Raw genomic sequence first — 27,657 nt, 5'->3', positions numbered from 1 at the left:
TGCTAACCTTGTGCCTAACCACAACCTTATATTAAGACCAAAAAGCTTTTTTTCCCCATACATTTTTATGATCTCCATTTTTACTTTGTGGCTGTGGTAACTAGTGACAACCGACCCGAGCGCCCCGTTCTGAACTTCAACAACGGTGAGACGTCTGTTGAAGTTAAAACTGCACGGGGACCGAAGAGGCGCCCGCTTTCATCACCTCGTTTTTTCTCATTCTTGGAACGATGGAGTTTAATCCAAAGAGGACTGTTTTGACGTTGCTTTTGATCCAGTGTAAGTACTTTTGCACTTCTATGGACTTAGATTAAGATTAGAAAACGTTATTTTGCTAAACGTGTCAAGTGCCAGAGATATTCCAGTGCAATACAGGCTACTGATGCAAGTGTATCAACGCTATGATTACGCCAGTTGGCTATCTATGGAAAGTATACAAATGTTTCTCATGGCTCCCCTGAGATACCTGGGCACAAGATAACGTTGCTTCAATCTCTCAGTGACATTCCTTTGAAAACGTGTCAGTACAGATGAGGCTGGAGGGGTACCAAAATATTTAAGATATTATGGATATCAGGAATTGAACACTGCATTTGGAGTGCGGTGTATTGTGATTTTAGGACTAGTTATCCGCTAGATTTAGAAAGAGAGTTTTTTCTGCAGTTGAACGTCAAGAGTGTTGAGAAAGCAGCACTATTGCAGTTTAGACCAGGCTCTATTGCATTTCCATGTGTTCTCAGGTGAGAGCTGGGTTGGTAACCCGGAGAGATATTCTGTTGCCTGAAGCGATGAAAATTATTGTCAGCCAGGCATGCTCATACACTACATCACCAAGAGTGTGTGAACATCTGCTCGTTGAACATCTCGTTCCAAAATCATGTGTTAATATGGAGTCGGTCCCCCCTTTTTGCCGCTATAACAGCCTCCACTCTTCTGGGAAAGCTTTCGACTAGATGTTGGAACATTGCTGCGGCGACTGGCTTTCCGTTCAGCCACGAGCATTAATGAGGTCGGGCACTGATGTTGGACGCTTAGGCCTGGCGCGCAGTTGGCGTTCCAATTCATCCCAAAGGTGTTCGATGGGGTTGAGGTCAGGGCTCTGTGCAGACCAGTCAAGTTCTTCCACACCGATCTCAACAAACCATTTCTGTATGGACCTCGCTTTGTGCCCGAGGCCACTGTCATGCTGAAACAGGAAAGGGCCTTCCCCAAACTGTTGCTACAGAACTAAGGGGCCTCACTGGAATTAAGGGACCTAGCCCAAACCATGAAAACCAGCCCCAGACCATTATTCATCCTCCACCAATTTTTACAGTTGATACTACGCATTGGGGTAGGTAGCGTTCTCCTGGCATCCGTCAAACCCAGATTCTTTCGTCGGACTGCCAGATTATGAAGCGGGATTCATCACGCCAGAGAAAGCGTTTCCACTGCTCCAGAGTCCAATGGTGGTGAGCTTTACACCACTCCAGCCGACACTTGGCATTGCGCATGGTGATCTTAGGCTTGTGTGTGGCTGCTCGGCCATGGAAACCCATTTCATGAAGCTCCCAACAAACAGTTATTGTGCTGCCGTTGCTTCCAGAGGCAGTTTGGAACTCGGTAATGAGTGTTGCATCCAATGACAGATGATTTTTACGCACTATGCCCTTTCAGCATTCTGCGGTCCCGTTCTGTGAGCTTGTGTGGCCTACCACTTTGCGCCTGAGCTGTTGTTGCTCCTAGACATTTCCACTTCACAATAACAGCACTTACAGTTGACCGGGGCAGCTCTAGCAGGGCAGAAATTTGACAAACTGACTTGTTGGAAAGGTGGCATCCTATGACGGTGCCACGTTGAAAGTCACTTAGCTCTTCAATAAGGCCATTCTACTGCCAATGTTTGTCTTTGGAGATTGCATGGCTGTGTGCTTGATTTTATATACCTGTCAACAAGGGGTGTGGCTCAAATAGCTGAATCCACTAATTTGACGGGGTGTCCACATACTTTTGTATATATAGTGTATCCTCATGATGAGGTTACAATGAGCTGGCTGTGCGAAGGAGGAGGACACACCGACAGAGGTGTGTAGAAGAGCGTGCTGCAACAACATTCTAAAAGCCACCTTCTTCATTCTTTCGACTCTTGCCTGAAGAGTTTCAAAGTATAGTTAGGCAACTATATATTAATGTATGGCATGGTTCCTCCCTGTTTTTCCCCAGAGAGATGCTGACTGCAGTTCTCACCGCCCAAAACAAGCCATGTTTGCTATCATGTCATACAGCTGTTTGAAATGTTAGAGATGGTGAAAAGACAGCATCGATTGGTTCAGGGACTACAGATTTTACTGACCACCTGACATGACCAGGATGATCTCTAGTTTTAGCCTATCTTGATTAGAGGTCGACGATTATGATTTTTCAACGCCGATGCCGATACCGATTATCGGAGGACCGAAAAAAGCCGATACCGATTAATCGGACGATTTTTATATATCTTTGTAATAATGACAATTTACAACAATAGTGAATGAACAATGAACCCTTTTATTTTAACTTAATATAATACATAAATAAAATATATTTAGTCTCAAATAAATAATGGAACATGTTCAATTTGGTTTAAATAATGCAAAAACACTGGAGAAGTGTGTTGGAGAAGAAAGTAAAAGTGCAATATGTGCCATGTAAAAAAGCTAACATTTCAGAACATGAGAACATATGTAAACTAGTGGTTCAATAATCCCAGTTCTTCAATATTCCCAGTTAAGAAGTTTTAGGTTGTAGTTATTATAGGAATTATAGGACTATTTCTCTCTATACCATTTGTATTTCATATACCTTTGACTATTGGATGTTCTTATAGGCACTTTAGTATTGCCAGCCTAATCTCGGGAGTTGATAGACTTGAAGTCATAAACAGCGCTGTGCTTCAAGCATTGCTAAGAGCTGCTCGCAAAGTGCTGTTTGAATGAATGCTTACGAGCCTGCTGCTGCCTACCACCGCTCAGTCAGACTGCTCTATCAAATATCAAATCATAGACTTAATTATAATAAACACGCAGAAATACGAGCCTTTGGTCATTAATATGGTCAAATCCGGAAACTATAATTTAGAAAACAAAACGTTTATTCTTTCAGTGAAATACGGAACCATTCCTTATTTTGTTGATCGGGTGGCAACCCTAAGTCTAAATATTGCTGTTACATTGCACAACCTTCAATGTTATGTCATAATTATGTACAATTCTGACAAATTAATTACGGTCTTTGTTAGGAAGAAACACAGTTCGCAACGAGCCAGGCGGCCCAAACTGTTGCATATACCCTGACTCCGCTTGCACTGAACGCAAGAGAAGTGACACAATTTCCCTAGTTAATATTGCCTGCTAACATGCATTTATTTTAACTAAATATGCAGGTTTAAAAATATATACTTCTGTGTATTGATTTTAAGAAAGGCATTGATGTTTATGGTTAGGTACATTTGTGCAACGAATGTGCTTTTTTCGCGAATGCACTTTTGTTAAATCATCACCCGTTTGGCGAAGTTGAATTGGGCTGTGATTTGATGATACATTAACAGGCACCGCATTGATTATAAGCAACGCAGGACAAGCTAGTTAACCTAGTAATATCATCAACCATGTGTTAACTAGTGATTATGTGAAGATAGATTGTTTTTTATAAGATACGTTTAATGCTAGCTAGCAACTTACCTTGGCTCATTGCAGCCACAGGGTCCTTTTGACGCTGCACTCGCGTAATAGGTGGTCAGCCTGCCACGCAGTTTCCTCATGATTACAATGTAATCGGCCATAATTGGCATCCAAAAAGGCAGATTACCGATTGTTATGAAAACTTGAAATCGGCCATGCCGATTAATCGGTCGAACTCTAATCTTGATTATTGTCCAGTCATATGGTCAAGTGCTACAAAGAAAGAGCTAGTTAAGATGCAGCTGGCCCAGAACTGAGCGGCACGTCTTGATCTTCAATGTAATCAGAGGGCTAATATTAATACTGTCCATGTCAGTCTCTGTTGGCTAAGAGTTGAGAAAAGACTGACTGCGTCACTTCTTGCTTTTATAAGAAACATTAATGTGTTCAAATTCCATTTTTTTTTTGCATAGTCAACTTACACACAGCACTGACACACACACTTACCCCACCAGACATGCCACCAGGGGTCTTTTCACAGTCCCCAGGTCCAGAACAAATTCAAGGAAACGTACAGTATTATACAGAACCATGAGTGCATGGAACTCCCTTCCATCTTATATACTGTAGCGCAAGTGAACAGCAAACCTGGTTTCAAAAGACAAATAAAGCAACACCTCACGGCACAACGCCTCTCCCTCATGTGACCTACTTGTTGTGTGTATGTACTGACATGTATGTGGAACTGATAGATGCACACACACACACTACATGTTAATCTTTTTCAATGTATGCAAATTGTAAAGTATTTTGTCTATAATGTCTTTCTCGTTATATGTCGAACCCCAGTAAGACTAGCTGTTGCCATTGGCGTCGGCTAATGGGGATCCTAATAAATCGAATCAAATCAAATAAACTCCCAATAGACATGGATTCACCAGAGCCCTCCGCTGCCCAGCCACTGTCCAATGAGGTGCCCAGTCAGTCACAGAGCAGGGATCTAAAGTGGGTTATCCAGCTTGCTGCACACAATGCACCCAGCCGACTGGAACCACATTGGGACAGAATCAGCAAGGTTTACACAGGGCCAGTGGGGACTCTCTCTGTATCTCTCTCTGTATCTCTCTCTCTCTCTTTCTTTCTCACACACTCTCTCTCTCTCTCTCTCTCTTTCTTTCTCACACACTCTCTCTCTCTCTCTCTTTCTTTCTCACACTCTCTCTCTCTCTCTCTCTCTCTCTCTCTCTCTCTCTCTCTCTCTCTCTCTCTCTCTCTCTCTCTCTCTCTCTCTCTCTCTCTCTCACACACACTCTCTCTCTCTCTCTCTCTCTCTCTCTCTCTCTCTCTCTCTCTCTCTCTTTCTCACACTCTCTCTCTCTCTCTCTCTCTCTCTCTCTCTCTCTCTCTCTCTCTCTCTCTCTCTCTCTCTCTCTCTCTCTCTCTCTCTCTCTCTCTCTCTCTCTCTCTCTCTCTCTCTCTCTCTCTCTCTCTCTCTCTCTCTCTCTCTCTCTCTCTCTCTCTCTCTCTCTCTCTCTCTCTCTCTCTCTCTCTCTCTCTCTCTCTCTCTCTCTCTCTCTCTCTGCCTGTTAGTCGGTCGGTCTGTGTATACGTGCACAGTACCAGTCAAAAGTTTGGACACACCTACTCATTCCAGAGTTCTTTCTTTACTTCTACAATGTTCTACATTGTAGAATAACAGTGAAGACATCAAAACGATGAAATAACACAGATGGAAATCATGTAGTAACCAAAAAAGATCCATCAGTGTGACCACAACTGGCGCGTGTGATTAATGAGATGATCGTCACCTCCTCACATCCTGTTCTAATATATCTGCCCGCCACTTGTCTAACAGGTGGATTAAACTCAAGGGTTGCATCCAAAATGTCATCCTATTTCCTATGTAGTGCACTACTTTTGACCAGGGCCCATAGGGAATAGCCTGGTCTAAAGTAGTGCACTACACAGGGAATATGGTGTCATTTGGAGCCTTTGGCCCTCTCACAGCCCTGTTTTAGTGTTTGGATGTGATGTGACTCATTGCTGAACCATGATAACACTTAAGTAACTATACTATCATATCTTAGCTGTCTAGTAGTATGGAGCAAAATGCTGCAATTACGGAACTGTGATCCCTATTTCTCTATTTGTTTGGAAGGGTAAAGTTCACCTGGCCTGTGTTAGGTTAGGCCTTGTATGGTATGTGAACTTAACCTGATTGTGGTTTCACCGGCCTACTAAGCAAATTCTCTTTGTTGTTCTGCAGCATAAAATGCTCAGACCCCTCGGTTGGAATAAGGTTTATAAAAGCGCTTCATGGTGGCTCACACAGCATATGTAAAAAGTAGCATTCGATCACATTCTTTGTCACTGTCTCCAAGTAAGAAAAATGTATTCTTGGGAAATGCTCAATTCTAACCCATTCATTCTTTCCGTGCTCGTCAATTGCTAACATTTAAGTGTTAGTCATTTAGCAGACGCTTTTATCCAGAGCGACAACTGTCATGGTGAGTAAAACCTTTCCTCAATAAAGCAGCGATCAGCCAAGTCAGTGCTGGTAAGACAAGTGTAGTGCAAGAAAGGCAAGGGTGTTAGTTAAAAAAATGTGTTTCTATTCTTACTCAGTGTCTCTCTGTTCAGTGTAGGCTCTGTTATAGACCTCGTGGATGGTGCCGTGACGTGACTGTTGTTTGGTCGTCCTGAAAGGCCTTGCTAGTGGTTTGATATCACTCACACCCATCTCAATAGGCCCCTCGCTACTGTGTGTCGTCTATAAGCAGCCACTGCACTGACATGTCTCAAACCTTAGACCAGTCATCTGTACATATTGTCATGCTTCGACTTGTCCAGATTGGTGATCGCACACAGCCAGATCCCTGTCTCGAGTTGAATCCATCTTCAGTACCTTTGGGAAAATGTAAGGCCGTTGAAATTCTTACCTTGCTCTTACAATAGAACAATGAGAGTACTTTGGGCTGCTGTATGTATGAATTGTGATTAAATACTAACAAGGTCGTCTAAAAACAGAGTTGAGTATTATTATCACTGTCGTTATATTTTGACCTTCAGTTCACATGGTGGAAAAATACTTTCTTTATGTTTCACTATGAATGCCTATGGTGTTATGCCTTGATGGATGTGTTTGAATGTCTCTGACATCTTTACTATCGCAAGACCTGACACTGTATAGTACTGCATTGTTGTTGGTGTTAGGAATTTGTTGTTATTCCTGGTACAACCGTAGTATCCTGGGAACAAGGATAACACACACAACACACACACACACACACACACACACACACACACACACACACACACACACACACACACACACACACACACACACACACACACACACACACACACACACACACACACACACACACACACACACACACACACACACACACACACACACACACACACACACACACACACACACACACACACACACACACACACACACACACATACATAAAAGATAAGCACTTCATAGCCCATATCACAGACGAAGAAGGTGTGGTGGTTTTTTGTCATTCAATTCATCTCCCCGTCTTACACAACCCTGAACCTCGCTGCTGCAGCATATTTGTGGTGGAGGAGAGTGTTATTTACGATAGCAGTGTGATCTCTTCCTCTCTCTCCCTCTCTCCCTCTCTCCCTCTCTCCCTCTCTCCCTCTGCAGGTTGGAGCATCCCCCGATCCCTATCCTTTAATGTGGGGACGGCAGGAGCCAAGGTATTCTCTGGACCTGCCCTAGAGGAGTTTGGATACACTGTGAAACAGTTCCGAAATCACCAGGGGAAATGGTGAGACTAGACTGCTGAGTCATGCACAGGCCGCCGTACAGAAGCAGTACAGAGTGGTAGAAAGGGTTACGTTCTGACATGGTCAGAGCAGCATCTCAGCACAGTCACAGACGCACACGTGTACTACGCTGTGCTTATGTGCAGTTACTACAGTAGTACTGTGTCCAATCACTCTCACACACAGTATAGAGGCCAGGAGAGCTAACACAGGCCCCAGCTTCGTTTGGGTCTGAGAGATCCAGAACTGTGGTGTAGCTGCTGGATTTGGAACCCCTGCTGTGAGCGTCCGTTTTCTCAAGCTAATGCTGTTCCTGTTCTTACAGTAGGTCACATGACCCTCAGCAAGGGTTGGCAACGGAGCAAGATCCAGGCACTTCAAACAGTATACTGGCACATACATACACGCACGCACACACACACACACACACATGCCCACACACTCACATTATACAGTTATACTGCTGATCACCACAGAGCAGACATCACAGACAGGGTTCTTGGGTTCACGTCTCGCTCGCACACACACACTTCCTGTAGTCCGTAGTACCGTCTGTCTGCATCCGGGAGATCTCAGAGGAGACATGTTCCTTTTGAATACATCTCTCCAGGGACATAACTGCCTTCCTTTCATTCCCGTCATAAACAAACATGGAGACTGAGCCTGGGTTAACCTATGGCATGTTATCTATGTGTGGATGGAAACACTGTTAACAAAGGAAAGGGCCCTGAAGATGCTGTTATGTCTCCACAAGACTAGATAAACAATTAACTTGAGGTTTGAGGGAGGGAAATAAGTAGATGTCCACCACTTAGGCTGATGGTGGGTTGTAGAATTGCGTCAATGACTTAAGTGGACTTCAATTGAATGTGGTTTTGACTAACCTCGTCCCCGGACTGACTCAACAGGAAGAGAGCTGGCTGGTGGACGAGACTAGGTTTTGACAAAATGACAGGGGAAAGAGGTTTACGGTTTCGTCCTTTGTAATCTTGACAGTTACCCCATTTGAAATGAGAGGCATAAAGAACTCTTAACCCCAGAGAAAAGAGGTGCCTTGTTGCATTGAAAGCCAGAGTGTATGACATCACAGAGATGGCCAGGTGAAAGTTCACTCACTTTGTCTAATTGGCTGCCTCCTGTCTCAGAATGTGGGCTTTGGCTCTAACACAAAGTCAATAGGGGAGTTTTGGGATATTCAGAGAAACCACACCGAAACATGAATGCCAACCATTGGCAAGCGTGTACCAAGTTCATAATGTTTCTTTAGTTGTCATCCATCACCATGGGAAAAGGCGTCGAAGTCACAAATTAAAAGAGACTAATGGTTGTTGACTTTCATAAACCGGGCAATGGGTACAACAACAAAACACTCTAAACCAAATACACCGCTTACCACTATTACGGCAAAATGAGGGAAGTTTTAAAACCACTGGAATAGTGGTAAACTTGCCTGGTAGCGGACCTAAGTGTATCTTGTCCCGACACGCAGTGAGGGCTTTGGCTCAAACACAAAGTCAGTGGGGACGTAGGGGCGTTTGGGGATATTCGGAGAAACCACACCGAAACACGAATGCCAACCATCGGCAAACATGTACCAAGTTCATAATGGAACTGAAATGTTTCTTCAGCTGTAACCAGTGGAATACAAGTTTATATCTGTGGTTTAGAAACGAGCATGGTGAGGAAGTGCTGTTATGTGACGAGCATATTCTCCTGCATACTACTGATAGCAGAGGTCATGCTTTGGGCTTCTATTCTGTCTTTATTAGGTTTAATATCACACCAACACACTGTGTCCTGGCCAAAAAGATATACAGTCATGACTGAAATTATAGGCACCCTTGATAAATATGAGCAAAAAAAGACTGTATACAATAAACAATACAAATAGTGAGCTATATTGTACACTCAAAATAATGTAGAGGAAAAAATTGTTGGCACCCCTAACGGTGAATAAAATCAAACAAAATTGAATCTGCATTAAAATTCAACTTTTAGGTTCATCTCAGTTTAATGAACTGTATTGTGGCCTTTCATGACATTCTGTTTCACTGGGGTATAAAAATGAGAAATCCATTTGTCATCCGTCACCATGGGAAAAGGCATAGAACTCCCAAATTAAAAGAGACAAATGGTTGTTGACTTACAGAAATCAGGCAATGTGTAAAATAAAAAATAAAAAATCTAAACCAAATACACCGCTTACCACTATTATGGCCAAATGAGGCCGTTTAAAACCACTGGAACAGTGGTAAACTTGCCTGGTAGCGGACCCAAGTGTATCTTGTCCCGACGCGCAGTGAGAAAGATGGTTTGGGAGGCAAAGAAAAGACCGAGGGCCACATCTCCAAATCTCCAATTAGAAGCCACCTTCAGGCCAATAGGCTATTTGGAAGGGTTGCCATAAAAAAAAGCCTTTTGAAAGCAACCAACAAATATAAATGTTTGGAGTTTGCTAAACGGCATTGGCACTTGGATTTGTACCGGGTGCTATGGTCAGATAAGACGAAAATAGAGCTCTTCATATATGCACACCAGTGGTGGGTTTGGCCTCGAATGAAGGATGCATATGCAGAAAATAACCTCATACCTACTGTAAAATATGGTGGAGGATCTTTGATGTTATGGGCCTATTTTGCTTCCAGTGGTCCTGGGGCCCTTGTTAAGGTCAACGACATCATGAAATATACAGAGTACCAGGACATTCATCGGGTTGCCTCTGCCAGGAGGCTGAAACTTGGCTGCAAGCGGTTCTTCCAGCACACATTGAAATCCACAAAGAAATGGTTAATTGACCACAAAATCAACATTTTGTGATTGCCATCTCAGTCTCCGGACTCGAACCCCATTGAAAACCTGTGGTTTGAATTGAAGAGGGCAGTTCATAAGCGCAGACCGAAGGATATCAAGGATCTGGAAAGATTCTGTATGGAGGAATCAAACATTACGGAAAAAGGCTAATTCCAATTATCCTCGCAAGGGGAGAGTGCACAATGTATTGAAAACAGGGCTGCCGATCATTTTTAGATAATTTTTTTATTACTTGTTTAATAAAATATTTACAAGTTAAATGTTTTTGGAGCATACAGTATTTAAGCAATAAGGCACTAGAAACCAGGATAATTGTGTGTTATCTCCCGACTAAAACCTGCTATTATCACACGATAATGCCTGGGTTCGAGGGCCTTATTGCTTTTATAAAATGGCTGCCAACATATTTAAAAAAAGATTAATGACATTAAAAACATTATTAAAATGTTATTTTAATGAGTAAATTTGTTTTATTTCACCCTTCCACCAGATAATATAGTCCCGGCGGAAAATCCAGTTGTTAGTTCTGAGGTTCTGAAGTTGGTAACCATACAGGCTGGTCGTTAATTCTATTCTCATGTTTTGACCCAGTCGTTCATTCCGTTCATTCCACGTTACTATGCTAAACAAATCATTGGCATGTAGCTAGCTATAATAGAGGATCAATGATTACAAGCTATTGTCCATAGCTTATACCATCTACTGCATCTTGCCTGTGCCGGCCATCGCTCATCCATATATTTATATGTACATTTTCTTATTCATTCTTTTACACTTGTGTGTATAAGGTAGTTGTTGTGAAATTGTTAGATTACTTGTTAGATATTACTGCACGGTTGGAACTAGAAGCACAAGCATTTCGCTACACTCGCATTAACATCTGCTAACCATGTGTATGTGATCAATACAATTTGATTCGATTTGATTTGAGGCATTTCACATGGAATGCGGAGATTGTGGTGCTGTAACTATCAACCAATCAGCATCCATTATCCAAACAACCCGTTTTATAAAGCTCAGTAATTATGTCATTTATTTTATACTGTCTTTTTTGCTCTCCTTTATCAAGGGTGCCGATAATTTCGGTCATGACTGAAGATTCATGACTGAAGATTCAAAGCCAGCAGAACATGAAATAGTTTACAGATCAACTGCTGAGTGGTCTCTCTTTTCACACTGTAGTCGGCGGCAGGTAGCCTAGTGGTTAGAGCGTTGGGCCAGTAACCGAAAGGTTGCTAGATCGAATCCCCGAGTTGGGCCAGTAACCGAAAGGTTGCTAGATCAAATCCCCGAGCTGACAAGGTAAAAATCTGTCATTCTGCTCCTGAACAAGGCAGTTAACCCACTGTTCCTAGGCTGACATTGTAAAAAAGAATTTGTTCTTAACTGACTTGCCTAATTAAATAAAGGTTACAGAAAATAAAAGTAGTCTAGCAAGGTGGGGCTTTCCTCAGTGATGTGGGCTTTTCTATGGTGTTAGGTCATCAAGAAAGGATAATGAGTGTGACTGGTCTGATGTCACGCTGTGTAATATAGTGGCCGTTTGAGTGCTGACTGATTGACTCACATGGGAGTAACACCATGGATACCGAGGCCCCTGAGCCACCAACAGCACTGGCTCTGGTCATTATGGCTCTCTCCTTCTCATGCAACAGGCAGAGTCTGAAAACATCCTGTCGCTGTACTTTGCCCTTCTTGGTTAAGGTGTTTATTATACCCCCCCCCCCCACCACCAAGGTTAACTGTTAATGATGACCTTGGTAGGGTGTGTGTTTACCTTCCACACCTGTAGATAATGGAAAAACTCTGTAACTGTCATTGTCTTGTTGTGAATGTATGTACTGTATCCAAATATGGGTACATGTACAGTCTATGGTGTACAAGGACAGTAACATCAGTGTATTCCCGGACAATGGTATAAGCTACCAATAATTGTGTGTAATTTAGACATACATGCCATTGTAATTATTATGTAATCAGTATACACATGTCTGTCTGTCTGCCTGCTTGTCTGTGTGCATGCATGGGTGTGTGTTCCCCCAGGTTGCTGGTTGGTTCTCCCTGGAGTGGATACAACCAGGACAGGAAAGGAGACATCTACAAGTGTGAGATCAGAGGGGCCAGTTCAGGCTGCCAGAGACTCAACCTGCAGAGTGAGACATACTTCATACTCTTCATATTGTATATACTTTATACTCAACCTACAGAGTAAGACATACTTCATACTCTTCATATTGTATATACTTTATACTCAACCTGCAGAGTAAGACATACTTCATACTCTTCATATTGTATATACTTTATACTCAACCTGCAGAGTAAGACATACTTCATACTCTTCATATTGTATATACTTTATACTCAACCTGCAGAGTAAGACATACTTCGTACCTACTTCATACTCAACCTGCAGAGTAAGACATACTTCGTACCTACTTCATACTCAACCTGCAGAGTAAGACATACTTCGTACCTACTTCATACTCAACCTGCAGAGTAAGACATACTTCATACATACTTCGTACTCAACCTGCAGAGTAAGACATACTTCGTACCTACTTCATACTCAACCTGCAGAGTAAGACATACTTCATACTCAACCTGCAGAGTAAGACATACTTCGTACTCAACCTGCAGAGTAAGACATACTTCATACTCAACCTGCAGAGTAAGACATACTTCATACTCAACCTACAGAGTAAGACATACTTCGTACTCAACCTGCAGAGTAAGACATACTTCGTACTCAACCTGCAGAGTAAGACATACTTCATACTCAACCTACAGAGTAAGACATACTTTATACTCTTCATATTGTATATACTTCATACTCAACCTGCAGAGTAAGACATACTTCATACTCAACCTACAGAGTAAGACATACTTCATACTCAACCTGCAGAGTAAGACATACTTCGTACTCAACCTGCAGAGTAAGACATACTTCATACTCAACCTACAGAGTAAGACATACTTTATACTCTTCATATTGTATATACTTCATACTCAACCTGCAGAGTAAGACATACTTCATACTCAACCTACAGAGTAAGACATACTTCATACTCAACCTGCAGAGTAAGACATACTTCGTACCTACTTCATACTCAACCTGCAGAGTAAGACATACTTCATACTCAACCTGCAGAGTAAGACATACTTCATACTCAACCTACAGAGTAAGACATACTTCATACTCAACCTACAGAGTAAGACATACTTCATACTCAACCTGCAGAGTAAGACATACTTCATACTCAACCTACAGAGTAAGACATACTTCATACTCAACCTGCAGAGTAAGACATACTTCATACTCAACCTACAGAGTAAGACATACTTCGTACCTACTTCATACTCAACCTGCAGAGTAAGACATACTTCATACTCAACCTGCAGAGTAAGACATACTTCGTACCTACTTCATACTCAACCTGCAGAGTAAGACATACTTCATACTCAACCTGCAGAGTAAGACATACTTCGTACCTACTTCATACTCAACCTGCAGAGTAAGACATACTTCATACTCAACCTGCAGAGTAAGACATACTTCGTACCTACTTCATACTTCATTCCTACAGAGTAAGACATTTATACTTTTCATACGACATTCAAACAGCTCCAGCTATTCATTAGCCTGGTCCCAGATCTGTTTGTGCTCTTGCCAACTCCATTGCTCTTATTGTCAAACCAAACATGGAATTGGCATTCCATTCCATAAAGAGTTGGCAAGGGAGCAGAAACAGGCTAGCACCCAGGCTTGCTATTCCTTCTCCCCTTTTTTAGCAGTCGTTGTATCGCCTAGCATTAGCTTGTGATTCACCACAATATTCCATTTAAATCCCATTTGAATCCGGTCAAATCTGTCTGAAAGTCAGAGTGGTGGCCACGGTGGTTAGACAATTAATTGTGTTCTTCGGAGTGTTGCAAGATCTCACTGTGTGTTTTCATGAATGTTAAGCACTGTAATTGCACCATGAGAATGTATTCGTTACCGAATACAAGGACCCCTGTAACAATATATTTTCTCTCTCCTATATTTCAGACTCAGTCAGCATATCAACAGTGAAGAACATCAATGTCAACATGAGTCTGGGGCTAACCCTCACCCGCACAGCTACACAAGATACATTCATGGTAAACAGTTTTTATGTATAGAACGTCTAGCTATTCTAACCCTAATCCTCACCCGCACAGCTACACAAGATACATTCATGGTTAACAAGTTTGGAATCATTGCATCTGATTCTTTATAGCCACACAAGATAGATTCATGGTTAACAGGTTTGGAATCATTGCATCTGATTCTTTACAGCCACACAAGAACGATTCATCATGATCAACAGCTTTAACATCACTGCAGCTGGAGAGTTCATATAAGATCGTATCAGTCAATCAATCCCATATGTTTAGGGACTTGGGATTGATAGCCTAAATGTAATGTTGTTTTGGATGTTTTACCTTATATCTTGTGTGTTGTCTTCTTCTCCTGGTAGACATGTGGACCTCTGTGGGCTCAGAAGTGTGGCAGTCAGTATTATTACCCAGGGATCTGTGCAGAAGTCAGCCCTCTCTTCAACCCCCTGTCTTCGTTCTCACCTGCCCTTCAAAGTAAGAGTCCTTCATCATTTTAAATATCCTTAGCATACGAGTTATGTATTGTTTTCACCATTGATTAAAAGTATAAATTAAAAGCTAGAATCCTTATTTGAAACAATAGCAAAGCGTCCTCCCCGCCCCTGTTTTGCTAAAGAGCTAAGGGATGGGGCTAGAGAAAGGTAACCACTCTCAAATTCCTAGAAAGAGCTGTGGATGTACATTTGCAACCACATTTTGAAGCTATATATTGTTTATTTGCATTTATGTTGTGTACAAATGTACACATTGCCGTAAAACAAGCTTATATTTTGTGTTCTGATTAGGGTACAAAAGTTGAACTAAGCTCATGAGGCATTTCTACGTTATATTCCTCAAGAACCAATGGGTACACAGCTGTATAAAAATGGATGCAGCAACTAAGGATTCTAGCTTTAAGTCCGACTGTATATCATATTTAACGCCCCTTTGTGATTGGAGTTAGGAATGATGGTGGAAAAATGGAATGGAAAAAATGCACGTGTTGACATTAACTCAATTCTTATCTTGTCTTTCCAGCTTGTGGGGGTCCAATGGATATTGCTATTATTGTGGATGGATCCAACAGTATATATCCCTGGCCACCAGTTGTGGCTTTCCTCAAGAAACTGTTGGAGAATTTAGATATTGGACCGGATAATACTCAGGTAAGTGTGCTCACAGTTATCAATGTATATCATCTGACATTTGTCAAGGTTATTGACAATGCGTCTTTTAAAGGCAATGTTCCCGCATCCGCAGAGATCTCATTCATGGTTAACACTGCATATATCAGCTCAGTCGGAGATCGCCTTTAAAAGCTGCATTGTGGACAACCCGCAGTCGGATTGAATCTTGGCCCAAGTAAATGATCTATCCCTATCTGTTTTTGTTGACCCTATGTTAATGTTTTCAGGCAAGTATTATACAGTACGGGGTTGAGCCAGTCGTTGAATTCCATCTGAACGCCTACAAAACCAAAGACTCGATCATTGCGGCTGCAGCGAACATTCTCCAGAGGGAAGGCCTGGAGACAAACACCTTCCGCGCCATTGAATTTGCTAGGTGTGTCTCAGTCGACAACACTGTCTATTCTTGCAGTGTCAACATAGTCTAAATTCTGCACCCCAAATGGCACCCTATTCCCTACATAGTGCACTACTTTTGGCCAGAAATAGTACACTATGTGGGTGCCATTAGGGAGGCAAGCCTAAGGCATTTCCTCCTGTTCTCTTTTAGTCAATGGGTCCTTAGGATCACTCTTTTGTTGCTGCAAATTTTCCTGTACAGCAGCAAATGCAAACTTGTAGTCTATTCAAGGTTTTAAAAGGCTTCTAAAGTTTGTAATTTCCACTTTAAAATGTCAGACTTTCCACTTTAAAATGTCAGATCAAGCCGTACAATTTTTTTAAATTATAAGCCACATAATAATTCACATTTTCTGTTGCTGCAGGATTATTTGCTGTAGAAAAGTGGCTCAAATTAAGATCCTACATCTGCATCATTGGAAATGACAATTATTACATTGATGAAAGCAACAATCATTCCACAATATTAAAGCTGATCCACCCACAAAAACAATTTTTTTATAAAAACAATTTTTTTAAATACAAAAATATCCTACATCTGTAAGTGATCGTGACCCTCATGTAATTTAAATATATATATATATATCCTGACTCTGTTGACTCAACATATTTATAAAAAAGAACAAAAGGATTAGAATCTCTCTGTGCATACTGAAAACCCCCCAAATGGGGTCAGAATTGAGCGCTTGAATGGAATAGAATGGAATACAACACAATGAAATGTGTTCAGAACAAACGCTTTAGAAGCTTTTGCTTTACATTGGTATTGAATTGGGTTGGAATATGTTGAGATGTGACACTTTTTGACCGTGTGTCTCAGACAGAACGCGTTCCTGCCCGGGAACGGGGCTCGACCCGGAGCCAGCAAAGTGATGGTGGTGGTGACGGACGGAGAGTCTCACGACAAGAACCTCCGAGACGACGTCATCAGGAAGTGTGAGAGTGAGAAGATCACCCGCTTTGGTATTGCTGTGAGTAAATATCCCACTTATTTGGTTGAACCTTGATTTATCCAGGTTAGTCTCGTTGACATAAAATCTCTTTCGTAAAAGACACCTGGATATACAGTACGTACCGTGTTGAGTGTGAGGTATTAACATTTACTGTTTGAGACCTTTGATACCTCTATAAAATGGCATTATTATTATTATGGTATATCAATCTTCCCTTTTATTCTAATATAAATGATTTTAAAATGTATTCTTTATTATGTTTTTCTAGGTCCTTGGGTATTACATAAGGAATGACATTGACACTAAGAACCTGATTGCTGAGATCAAGTCCATCGCCAGTACCCCGACAGATAGGTACTTCTTCAATGTGTCAGCTGAGGAGGCTCTGCTCGAGATCGCTGGATCTCTGGGAGACCGCATCTTCAACATTGAGGGTAAAGTTGTGTTTTAAGTAATGCTGAATTTGTATCATGGTCCATTCTAACAATAATGAGCTACCATTTACGAAACTAGAAATAGTAACACAACCACTTTATTGCACTTAACCTAACCTGTTCATTGTGTTTTCGGGGGGGTTAGGTACTGGGAAAGGTGGTGACTTTCAGATGGAGATGTCCCAAGTGGGATTCAGTGCCCACCAAACCAAGAAGCAGGTATGGGATACAAACCCCAACTGTTACTTTAAATCAGTTAGCCTATTTGGTACCATTTTATTTCAAGGGTGTCTACGTAACACATTCATAAGCAGTACCTGAACATTTCTTAGTGTGTTTTTAACGGGTACTTTTCTCGCTCTCATTACAGAACATGATGATGCTGGGTGCAGTGGGGGCCTACGGCTGGAGTGGTACTGTGGTTCACTACACTACCCAGAAATCGGACATCTTCCCCAAGACAACCTTTGAGAAAATCCTAGAGGACAGAAACCACAGCTCACTATTAGGTAAGTGAGCTTGCAGTCATCTACGAGTCAATATTGTCTACTTTATCTTCATTTTATGTTGTGCTATTGTATTATTAGTTCATTAACACCAAGCCATTCTAAGGCCTCTTGCTTTTCCAACAATTTCTAACTTCCTTTGAATGTGTATTGAAGCTCAAACAATAGATATCTTGATTTACAGTGTGACTGGCAGTAAGACTACTAGCACTGAATATTGTTACACGTTTGTCCATAATATCGTGTTCGGCTGTTCTGCTCAGGCTACTCTGTGACAACGCTGAATGATGGGAGCATAGAGTACTACGTGGCTGGCGCTCCTCGGTCCAACCACACTGGACAGGTCATAGTGTACATCATCAACGGCAAGGGACAACCCACCGTCATCGACTCCCAGAGAGGGGAGCAGGTAAGGCTCTCTGACTAAAATGGAAGAGAAGAGCGGTTGACAATGGTGACAGTTCTGTAAGTCGCTTTGGATGAAAGTGTTTGCTAAATGAACCATATTGAAGAGAAGAGCAATTGGTGTGTTGTTAGATGTTATGGCTCTCTACCATCTCTATCTATCATACAGTATATATATATCTATCTATCTATCTCTCTCTCTCTCTCTCCAATGATCTAATCATATCGGACTTGTCCGATTTGTTCCCATCTGCTTTGTGAACGTCGTTATCCTTTGTTTCTGCTCATTGATTCAAAATATATGTTCTTCTTAATAGTTTGCTGTAAACGCTTTCGATTCTGTAGATAGGCTCCTACTACGGCAGCGTACTCTGTCCCCTGGATGTGGATAAAGATGGTGTGTCTGATCTACTACTGGTTGGAGCTCCCATGTTCATGAACGAACAGCAGAAGGAGATTGGGAAAGTCCATCTCCTCTCCTTCACTAAGGTAAGCCACACATCTTATTTTTTTTCACCTTTATTTAACCAGGTAGGCCAGTTGAGAACAAGTTCTCATTTACAACTGCGACCTGGCCAAGGTAAAGCAAAGCAGTGTGACACAAACAACCACACAGATTTACACATGGAATAAACAAACGTACAGTCAATAACACCAAAGAAAAAGTCTATATACAGTGTGTGCAAATGGCGTGAGGAGGTAAGGCAATAAATAGCCCATAGTAGCGAAGTAACTACAATTTAGCAAATTAACACTGGAGTGATAGATGTGCAGATGATGATGTGCAAGTAGAAATACTGGTGTGCAAAAGAGCAAAAAAGTAATAAAGTAAATAAAAACAATATGGGGATGAGGTAGGTAGATTGGATGGGCTGTGTGCAGCTGCAGCGATCGGTTAGCTGCTCAGATAGCTGATGTTTAAAGTTAGTGAGGGAGATTTAAGTCTCCAACTGCAGCGATTTTTGCAATTCGTTCCCGTCATTGGCTGACTTGGTGTACTGTACACCAAGTCAGCCAGACAGATCTTCCTAAAACTGTTTATATTTTTTGAGTGCAGACCCACTACTGTACATTTCATCTAATGGTTTTATTTTGGTGTACACACGGCATTCTCTGAGCACAGTGGTTTCAAGATCTTTTGAAAGTCACGTCTTCCTAAAGTACACTAATATTCATTGTTTGTTTTCCATTGGTGCTTCTAGGGCATCCTAAGTGTCCAGGGGTTCCTGGAGGGTCCGTCCCCGGAGGACAACGCTCGTTTTGGGATGTCTATCTCAGCAGTGCCTGACCTCAACATGGATGGCTACAGTGATGTGGTGGTGGGAGCCCCACTGGAAGACAACAACAAAGGTGTAATCTATGTCTTCAACGGGGACAAGAAGAGACTCAGGACACAGTATTCCCAGGTAGCTGCAGGTTGCAGATTGTGCTCAGTGCTATCACTCAACGCAACCTTATCCTAACTCGTGGTCACTCGCTAGCACAGGGGTGGGAAAACTACGGGCCGCGAGCCCATTCAATCCGGCCAACGGGAGGTTTTAGTAAAAAAAAACAAAAATAACTTTTATGGGGGGGGGGTATTTTGGGTTGAAAAAAAACTCCAGGCCACACTTTAACGTCTAAAACTAGATAGAAAGTATGTAAAAATGATAATAGATCTATATATTTTTAATAACTGACATTTTTCTGGCCTGCAAAAAAAAAGTGCGGTTTCTAAAGTTTCTAAATCTGGACGTGGCCTTCGAGCCAAGACGTTTCCCCACTCCTGCGCTACCGCCATGTCACAACTGAACCTGTTGTTGTGTCTACATATAATTATCTGACGCTTTGGGATTCAGTAGAAGTGTTTCTCAATCTGATGGAATTCAGCCAACGTGAGATCAAGTGTGAGATCGTGTTTTATCCTGTTCATTTCAGAAGATCCTGGGCTCCAAGCTGGACACTGCGTTGCGGTACTTCGGGAGGTCCATGGACGCCAGCACCGACTTAAATGATGACACCATACCAGATGTCTCAGTGGGGGCTTATGGAATGGTGGTCCAGCTCTGGTGAGACTCGCTCAGTCGTTTCTTTCTCTTTTTTAAAATACTTTCTTTTTCTTAACCCTGCTCTTTCGGAGGTCAACTAAATCATTTGGTTTCCCTCAATTCACACGCGTCTCACAAGTTATCTACTCGAGTTACCATGTTGACTTTAGACTTGAAATCAGCACGTTGGCAGCTGCTCCTTGCAGTTGAACAACTTATTTTGGTTTACAATAACTCTAAACCGAAGAAATGAAATTACAGTAGGCTCTGAGAGAAACATCTTATACTTACTGTATCTCCTCACGTTTTAGTTGACTGAGTGAGATGTGCTGTCTCATGGAAAGCCTTCTCTTACATAACTGTGGGAAAGCATTTAGTCTTGTCACCTCCTCCCACTCCATCTAGAGAGCAAAATAGCTGGGAGGATTTGGTTTAAAGAGGTTGGATTATGCTGACCATTCCCATCTGGATCTGACACTGCTGCTAACCACTTCTACGTAGTTGCTGATGTCACTTATACAATCAACACATCAATCAATCAATCAGTCAACCAATGAGCCAGTCAGTTAATCAATACATGAACCAATCTGAAGTTGACTCGTGACTCATGAAGTTGCCTTGTGATCGAAGCATCTCTCAGTAGATGTAGTCATTCAAACGTAAAAGAGCTAGTTAGCTTGATATATGATTATGACTCACTGATTATGACCTCTCCCAGGTCTCGGGGTCTGGCCGTGGTGACAGCGAGGGCAACCTTCAACCCTGACACGGTCAGCATCCTGAGTAAGACGTGCAGGGTGAGTGGGAGGCTGGTGTCCTGCTTCAACACCTCCGTCTGTTTCAGCGCCACCTTCAGGCCCAAGATACCTGTAGGACCTGTGGGTAAGCCCTGCTTTCCTCTCTCTCTCTCTCTCTCTCTCTCTCTCTCTCTCTCTCTCTCTCTCTCTCTCTCTCTCTCTCTCTCTCTCTCTCTCTCTCTCTCTCTCTCTCTCTCTCTCTCTCTCTCTCTCTCACTTGACAGTGTCACTGTCAAATCTCTATCCCTCCCTCTCTCTCTCTCTCTCTCTCTCTTCCCCTGTCTCCCACTTGACAGTGTCACTGTCAAATCAGTGGACGCGCTCAGTATATCAGGGGCTTTTCACATCCTAGCAATGGTTAGTATCTCCCTCTAATAGTGTCTTGTTGCCTGTGTTACTTCTCACCTCAGCTGTCAGGTTCAACCTGACCCTGGATGCTGAGCTCCAGTCGTCTCGTGCCACCTCCAGAGGTCAGTTCAGGAACTCTGAGAGAGTCATGCAGAAAGACATCAGGGTTTCCACCGGGGAGGTCTGTGAGACACTAGAGGTCTTTGTTCAGGTAAAGATAGATAATATGAAAAGGTTTGATGATGATTTGCTGAATGAAGTGTGTCTGTTTTTTCTCCTTTATCAGGCCTTATTGAATGACTGTGTTAATTTATAATGGAGGAAACTTCCTTTTAACAAACTCTTAAAAATCAATCAATTTATCTTATTTCAGGAACATTTCCAAGACTAATGTTTACTTGTATGTACAGTACCAGTCAAAAGTTTGGACACACCTACTCAGTTTCTCTTTAGTTTTACTATTTTCTATATTGTATAATAATAGGGAATACATCAACATTATTAAATAACATATGGACGCATGTAGTAATCAAAAAAGTGTTCAACAAATCAAAATATATTCTAGATTTTAGATTCTTCGAAGTAGCCACCCTTTGCCTTGATGACAGCTTTGCACACTCTTGGCATTCTCTTAACCAGCTTCACCTGGAATGCTTTTCCAACAGTCTTGAAGGAGTTCCTACATATGTTGAGCACTTGTTGGCTGCTTTTCCTTCACTCTGCGCTCCAACTCATCCCAAACCATCTCAATTGGGTTGAGGTCGGGTGATTGTGGAGGCCAGGTCATCTGATGCAGCACTCCATCACTCTCCTGCTTGGTCAAATAGCCCTTACACAGCCTGGAGGTGTGTTGGGTCATTGTCCTGTTGAAAAACAAATGATAGTCCCACTAAACGCAAACCAGATGAGATGGCGCATCGCTGCAGAATGCTGTGGTAGACATGCTGGTTAAATGTGCCTTGAATTCTAAATAAATCACAGACAGTGTCACCAGCAAAGCACCCCCACACCATCACACCTCCTCCTCCATGCTTCACGGTGGGAACCACACATGCGGAGATCATCATTCACCTACTCTGCGTCTCACAAAGACGCGACGGTTGGAACCAAAAATCTCAATTTTGGACTCATCAGACCAAAGGACAGATTTCCACTGCTCTAATGTCCATTGCTCGTGTTTCTTGGCCCAAGCAAGTCTCTTCTTCTTATTAGTGTCCTTTAGTAGTGGTTTCTTTGCAGCAATTCAACCACGAAGGCCTGATTCACGTAGTCTTCTCTGAACAGTTGATGTTGAGATGTGTCTGTTACTTGAACTCTGTGAAGCATTTATTTGGGCTGCAATTTCTGAGACTGGTAACTCTCATGAACTTATCTTCAGCAGCAGAGGTAACTCTGGGACTTCCTTTCCTGTGGCGGTCCTCATGAGAGCCAGTTTCATCATAGCGCTTGATGGTTTTTGCGACTGCACAAAAGTTCCGGATTGACTGACCTTCATGTCTTAAAGTAATGATGGACTGTCGTTTCTCTTTGCTTATTTGAGCTGTTTTTGCCATCATATGGACTAGGTATTTAACCAAATAGGGCTATCATCTGTATACCACCCCTACCTTGTCACAACACAACTGATTGGCTCAAACACATTAAGAAGGAAATGAATTCCACAAATGAACTTTTAACAAGGCACACCTGTTAATTTAAATGCATTACAGGTGACTACCTCATGAAGCTGGTTGAGAGAATTCCAAGAGTGTGCAAAGCTGTCATCAAGGCAAAGGGGATGGCTACTTAGAAGAATCTCAAATATGAAATATATTTTGATTTGTTTAACAATTGTTTGGTTACTACATGATTCCATATGTGTTATTTCATAGTTTTGATGTCTGCACTATTATCCTACAATGTATAAAATAGTAAAAATAAAGAGAAATCCTGGAATGAGTAGGTGTGTCCAAACTTTTGGCTGGCACTGTATGTATGTATGATGATGGGGAAAAAACGATGCCCACTACTTTGCTGTATTATCTTGTCGTTTTCTTTTGGATACTTATGCAATTCCAAAAAGTTAATTGAGTTCTGATCCTGCTGATGAGAATGAGCTTTTGTAGTCAAATTAATGAAACTAATACAAAAAATCCTATCTTTTGCTTACTGTCTGACAGGAGGCCCCTGACTTTGTGAGCTCAATCGGTCTGCGTGTGGACATCACTCTGCAGGACCCAGACTCCAGTCCTGTTCTGGATGTTCTCAGTCCCACCGCCTGGGAGTTCTTTGTGAGTGACCACTCAATTAAAATATCAATAATATGGGATGTACATTAAATATATGTTGATGTTGCAATTGCTTGCAGTTGTTAGTAGGAATGAAAATCTTGTAGTTTTAGACTATTATTTGATATCAAAGTGTCATGATTAGGCCTAGTCATGATCAAAGTTGAACCGGGATGTAGACATGAGGCTAGGGTTATGGTTGTGGTTGAGACGAGGATGTAGACATGACTCTCGGGTTAGGGTTAGGGTTGTGGTTGAGGCTAGGATATAGACATGAGGTTAGGGTTGTGGTTGAGGCTAGGATATAGACATGAATCTAGAGTTAGGGTTGTGGTTGAGGCTAGGATATAGACATGAATCTAGAGTTGGGGTTGTGGTTGAGGCTAGGATATAGACATGAATCTAGGGTTAGGGTTGTGGTTGAGGCTAGGATATAGACATGAATCTAGAGTTAGGGTTGTGGTTGAGGCTAGGATATAGACATGAATCTAGAGTTAGGGTTGTGGTTGAGGCTAGGATATAAACATGAATCTAGGGTTAGGGTTGTGGTTGAGGCTAGGATATAGACATGAGGTTAGGGTTGTGGTTGAGGCTTGGATATAGACATGAAGCTAGGGTTAGGGTTAGGGTTGAGGCTTGGATATAGACATGAAGCTAGGGTTGAGGCTAGGATATAGACATTAAGTTAGGGTTGTGATTGAGGCTAGGATATATACATGAATCTAGGGTTAGGGTTGTGGTTGAGGCTAGGATATATACATGAATCTAGGGTTAGGGTTGTGGTTGAGGCTAGGATATAGACATGAATCTAGGGTTAGGGTTAGGGTTGAGGCTAGGATATAGACATGAAGCTAGGGTTAGGGTTGTGGTTGAGGCTAGGATATAGACATGAAGCTAGGGTTGAGGCTAGGATATAGACATTAAGTTAGGGTTGTGATTGAGACTAGGACATAGACATTAAGTTAGGGTTGTGGTTGAGGCTAGGATATAGACATGAAGTTAGGGTTAGGGTTGAGGCTAGGATATAGACATGAAGCTCGGGTTAGAGTAAATTCTTGTGTTCTTTTATTATATATTGTATTACCTCGTCTTTGTTTATCAACTATTGTGCTCTTGTTATTTTATTACTATTTGTATTACTTTTATTAATCTACTTTGTATATTGATAGTTTTGCTACTCTCTGTTATTATCTATGCGTAGTCACTTCAATAACTGTACCTACATGTACATATTACCTCAATTACCCTGGACTAACCGGTGCCCCCGCACATTGACTCTGTACTGGTACCCCCTGTATATAGCCTCGCTATTGTTATCTTACTGCTGCTCTGTAATTATTTGTTTCTTTTATTTCTTACTTTTTTTTCTCAGTTTACTCAGTTTTCTTAAAACTGCATTGTTGGTTAAGGGCTTGTAAGAAAGCATTTCACTGTAAGGTCTACACCTGTTGTATTCGGCGCATGTAACAAATACAATTTGATTTGATTTGATGTCATGTGAACTCTTACAACAGATCCCATTCTCCAAAGACTGTGGCTCTGACGAGGTGTGTTTGAGTGACCTGCTCTTGAAGTTGAAGAAAGGAGAGATGATTCCCAGGTGAAATCAGACACTCTCTCAACCTAGCCTAGTAAAACCAGACTGAACACCGGGCTCAATGTTGAGCACAGCATTCAGTCTGGTTCAACCAGACTACTCTCAACCTACACTCTTCCTCCAAGAGCTCAGGAATAACAGACATGTCTCGTATTATTAGACAAGTATTCCCACATGTTTTTCTATGGGAGCAGACAAATAAGTCCTGTTCTGTTCCGTTGGTCTGGTTTAGTGGGAATACACTTCCTCTATTAAGCCTTGCTGGTTAAAGAAAATACATAAAAACGTGTTACATAAGTTGAATGACACAGACCGGGATTCAAACAAACACCAATGTGCCGACATGGCACTGTACTTGACTTTCACAGAGATAGCATTTGCGGTAAACACTACAGATGCGGCTCAAACATAAATAACCTTTAACAGTCAAATGCAGTGTGATTTGTTTGAATCCCAGCCGTTATATGACAGACAGGCAGACAGACAGACAGACAGACAGACAGACAGACAGACAGACAGACAGACAGACAGGCAGGCAGGCAGGCAGGCAGGCAGGCAGGCAGACAGACAGACAGACAGACAGACAGACAGACAGACAGACAGACAGACAGACAGACAGACAGACAGACAGACAGAGACAGAAAAGGTTGTTATGACACACAGTGGATAGACAGACAGAAAAGGTCGTTATGACACACAGTGGATAGACAGACAGAAAAGGTCGTTATGACACACAGTAGACAGACAGACAGAAAAGGTCATTATGACACACAGTAGACAGACAGACAGAAAAGGTCATTATGACACACAGTAGACAGACAGACAGAAAAGGTCGTTATGACACACAGTAGACAGACAGACAGACAAGGCCGTTATGACACACAGTAGACATACAGACACAAATGCACAGACAGCACTTCTTAAAGTGAGTGGTAAGGTCGTAAACCTTGGCCAGTCAGAGGGACATATGTTATTTTCACTGTTCCAGTTCATGGTGACACCATATATGACCTCATGAGATCTGTTCATGGATTCCCCATCAAATTGTGTTGTCTTCATTCTACAGCATTTCATTTCCCCCATGTAGAACTATACATTCATTCTTACCTCCCTCTGTATTGTTCTGAGTAAAACGAGTGTTGTGTTTTGCAGCTCGTCTAAGATGTTGGTCAGCTTTAAGGACAAGAGGCTCTCCTTCACTGTGTCTGTGACCAACAAGAAGGAGAATGCGTACAACACCCGAGTCACGGCCACATACTCCAAAAACCTCTTCTATGCCTCCATCAATCCTCCAGTATGCATCAGCATCTTTGCTTTTTACACATACACATGCAACTAGAGGAGGACTATTTTGATATTTATCCGTAAGCATTTACCTGACATTATGTCTCATTTCAGAGTGATGGAACAGAGGTGAAGTGCACCTCCACCAAAGAGTCTCTTACCCTCTCATGCCAGGTGGGATACCCAGCTTTAAGGCAGAACCAAGAGGTAAGACCTGACAACAAACAACAAGACAGCCGTCGTGTGTGTAGGTCTGTGTCTCCGTCAGCCGGGGTTGCCGTTCCTAAACAATACACTGTTCCCTGTTCTCTGCAGGTGACATTTGGAATCAACTTTGACTTCAACCTGAATCAACTGCAGACCGAAGCCGATGTGCACTTTGATGCTCTAAGGTAGCGCTTGTTTGCTTGTTTGTGTACCGACCATCGTTGATCATAGAGTGCTCTCTGTCAGGACTATGGGTCTTCTTCTGTTGCACGGGCTTACTTCTCCTCTCTACAGTGACAGCACAGAGGCGAACCCGTCAGACAACCAAGCCTCTATCTCCATCCCCGTCCACTATGACTCCGAGATCTCCCTCTCCAGGGAAGCAAATCTCAATTTCTATGTGGTTGACATGGACAATGAGGCGAACACCGCAGTTAATACCTTCAATGACATCGGTCCTGAGTTCAAATTCTCTTTGAAGGTGAGAAATCATGCGCACACAGCTACACGGTCATTTGAGTACTTTACAGTGTACACTCTTATGCCAGTCTGTGGTAAAATACTTCCTTTCCCCTTGTGGTAGAAATGGTAAGAGAAGTATGATGCGTCAATTATAAGTGTTTTCTCTTCTGTTTAGGTCTCTACAGGGAACTTCCCAGTCAGTCTGGCCTACCTCACAGTCTCACTGCCCAGTGCTACAGCAAGAGGGAACCCATTGCTGTATGTGACCGGAGTCAAAACGGAACCTGTGGGTATAAATAACCAGTCAACCTGTCTTGTCTCCAAATAACTAGCTCTGGCAGAGTTTGTGCCCTCGCATTCTGTGTCAATAGTCTTTGCTGCCAGATCCCGTGCCAGTGTTGTTTTGGAA

At 42.2% G+C, this 27,657-nt stretch overlaps 1 protein-coding gene across 1 annotated transcript in view; it reads left to right on the top strand.

The window, feature by feature from the left end:
- The window catches only part of LOC139543646 (integrin alpha-2-like), a 31,009-nt gene continuing 3,352 nt past the window's right edge, over positions 1–27,657 (top strand). The window contains exons 1-24 of the mRNA XM_071349937.1: positions 1–279; positions 7,324–7,447; positions 12,300–12,409; positions 14,305–14,396; positions 14,756–14,870; positions 15,414–15,541; positions 15,790–15,938; positions 16,782–16,932; positions 17,183–17,348; positions 17,494–17,567; positions 17,719–17,857; positions 18,118–18,263; positions 18,605–18,748; positions 19,462–19,665; positions 20,177–20,307; positions 21,005–21,168; positions 21,494–21,642; positions 23,591–23,701; positions 25,213–25,298; positions 26,448–26,589; positions 26,694–26,786; positions 26,895–26,971; positions 27,081–27,267; positions 27,424–27,534. Coding sequence (XP_071206038.1) covers positions 231–279; positions 7,324–7,447; positions 12,300–12,409; positions 14,305–14,396; positions 14,756–14,870; positions 15,414–15,541; positions 15,790–15,938; positions 16,782–16,932; positions 17,183–17,348; positions 17,494–17,567; positions 17,719–17,857; positions 18,118–18,263; positions 18,605–18,748; positions 19,462–19,665; positions 20,177–20,307; positions 21,005–21,168; positions 21,494–21,642; positions 23,591–23,701; positions 25,213–25,298; positions 26,448–26,589; positions 26,694–26,786; positions 26,895–26,971; positions 27,081–27,267; positions 27,424–27,534 — 3,042 coding nt within the window. The 5' untranslated portion in view covers positions 1–230. The remainder of the gene's footprint in view (positions 280–7,323; positions 7,448–12,299; positions 12,410–14,304; positions 14,397–14,755; positions 14,871–15,413; positions 15,542–15,789; positions 15,939–16,781; positions 16,933–17,182; positions 17,349–17,493; positions 17,568–17,718; positions 17,858–18,117; positions 18,264–18,604; positions 18,749–19,461; positions 19,666–20,176; positions 20,308–21,004; positions 21,169–21,493; positions 21,643–23,590; positions 23,702–25,212; positions 25,299–26,447; positions 26,590–26,693; positions 26,787–26,894; positions 26,972–27,080; positions 27,268–27,423; positions 27,535–27,657) is intronic.

The sequence above is a fragment of the Salvelinus alpinus genome, chromosome 18 (assembly GCF_045679555.1).
Source record: "Salvelinus alpinus chromosome 18, SLU_Salpinus.1, whole genome shotgun sequence".
NCBI classification, from domain to species: domain Eukaryota; kingdom Metazoa; phylum Chordata; class Actinopteri; order Salmoniformes; family Salmonidae; genus Salvelinus; species Salvelinus alpinus.
Note: the sequence above shows the minus strand (reverse complement) of the source record. Positions and strands in the feature narration are given on the sequence as shown.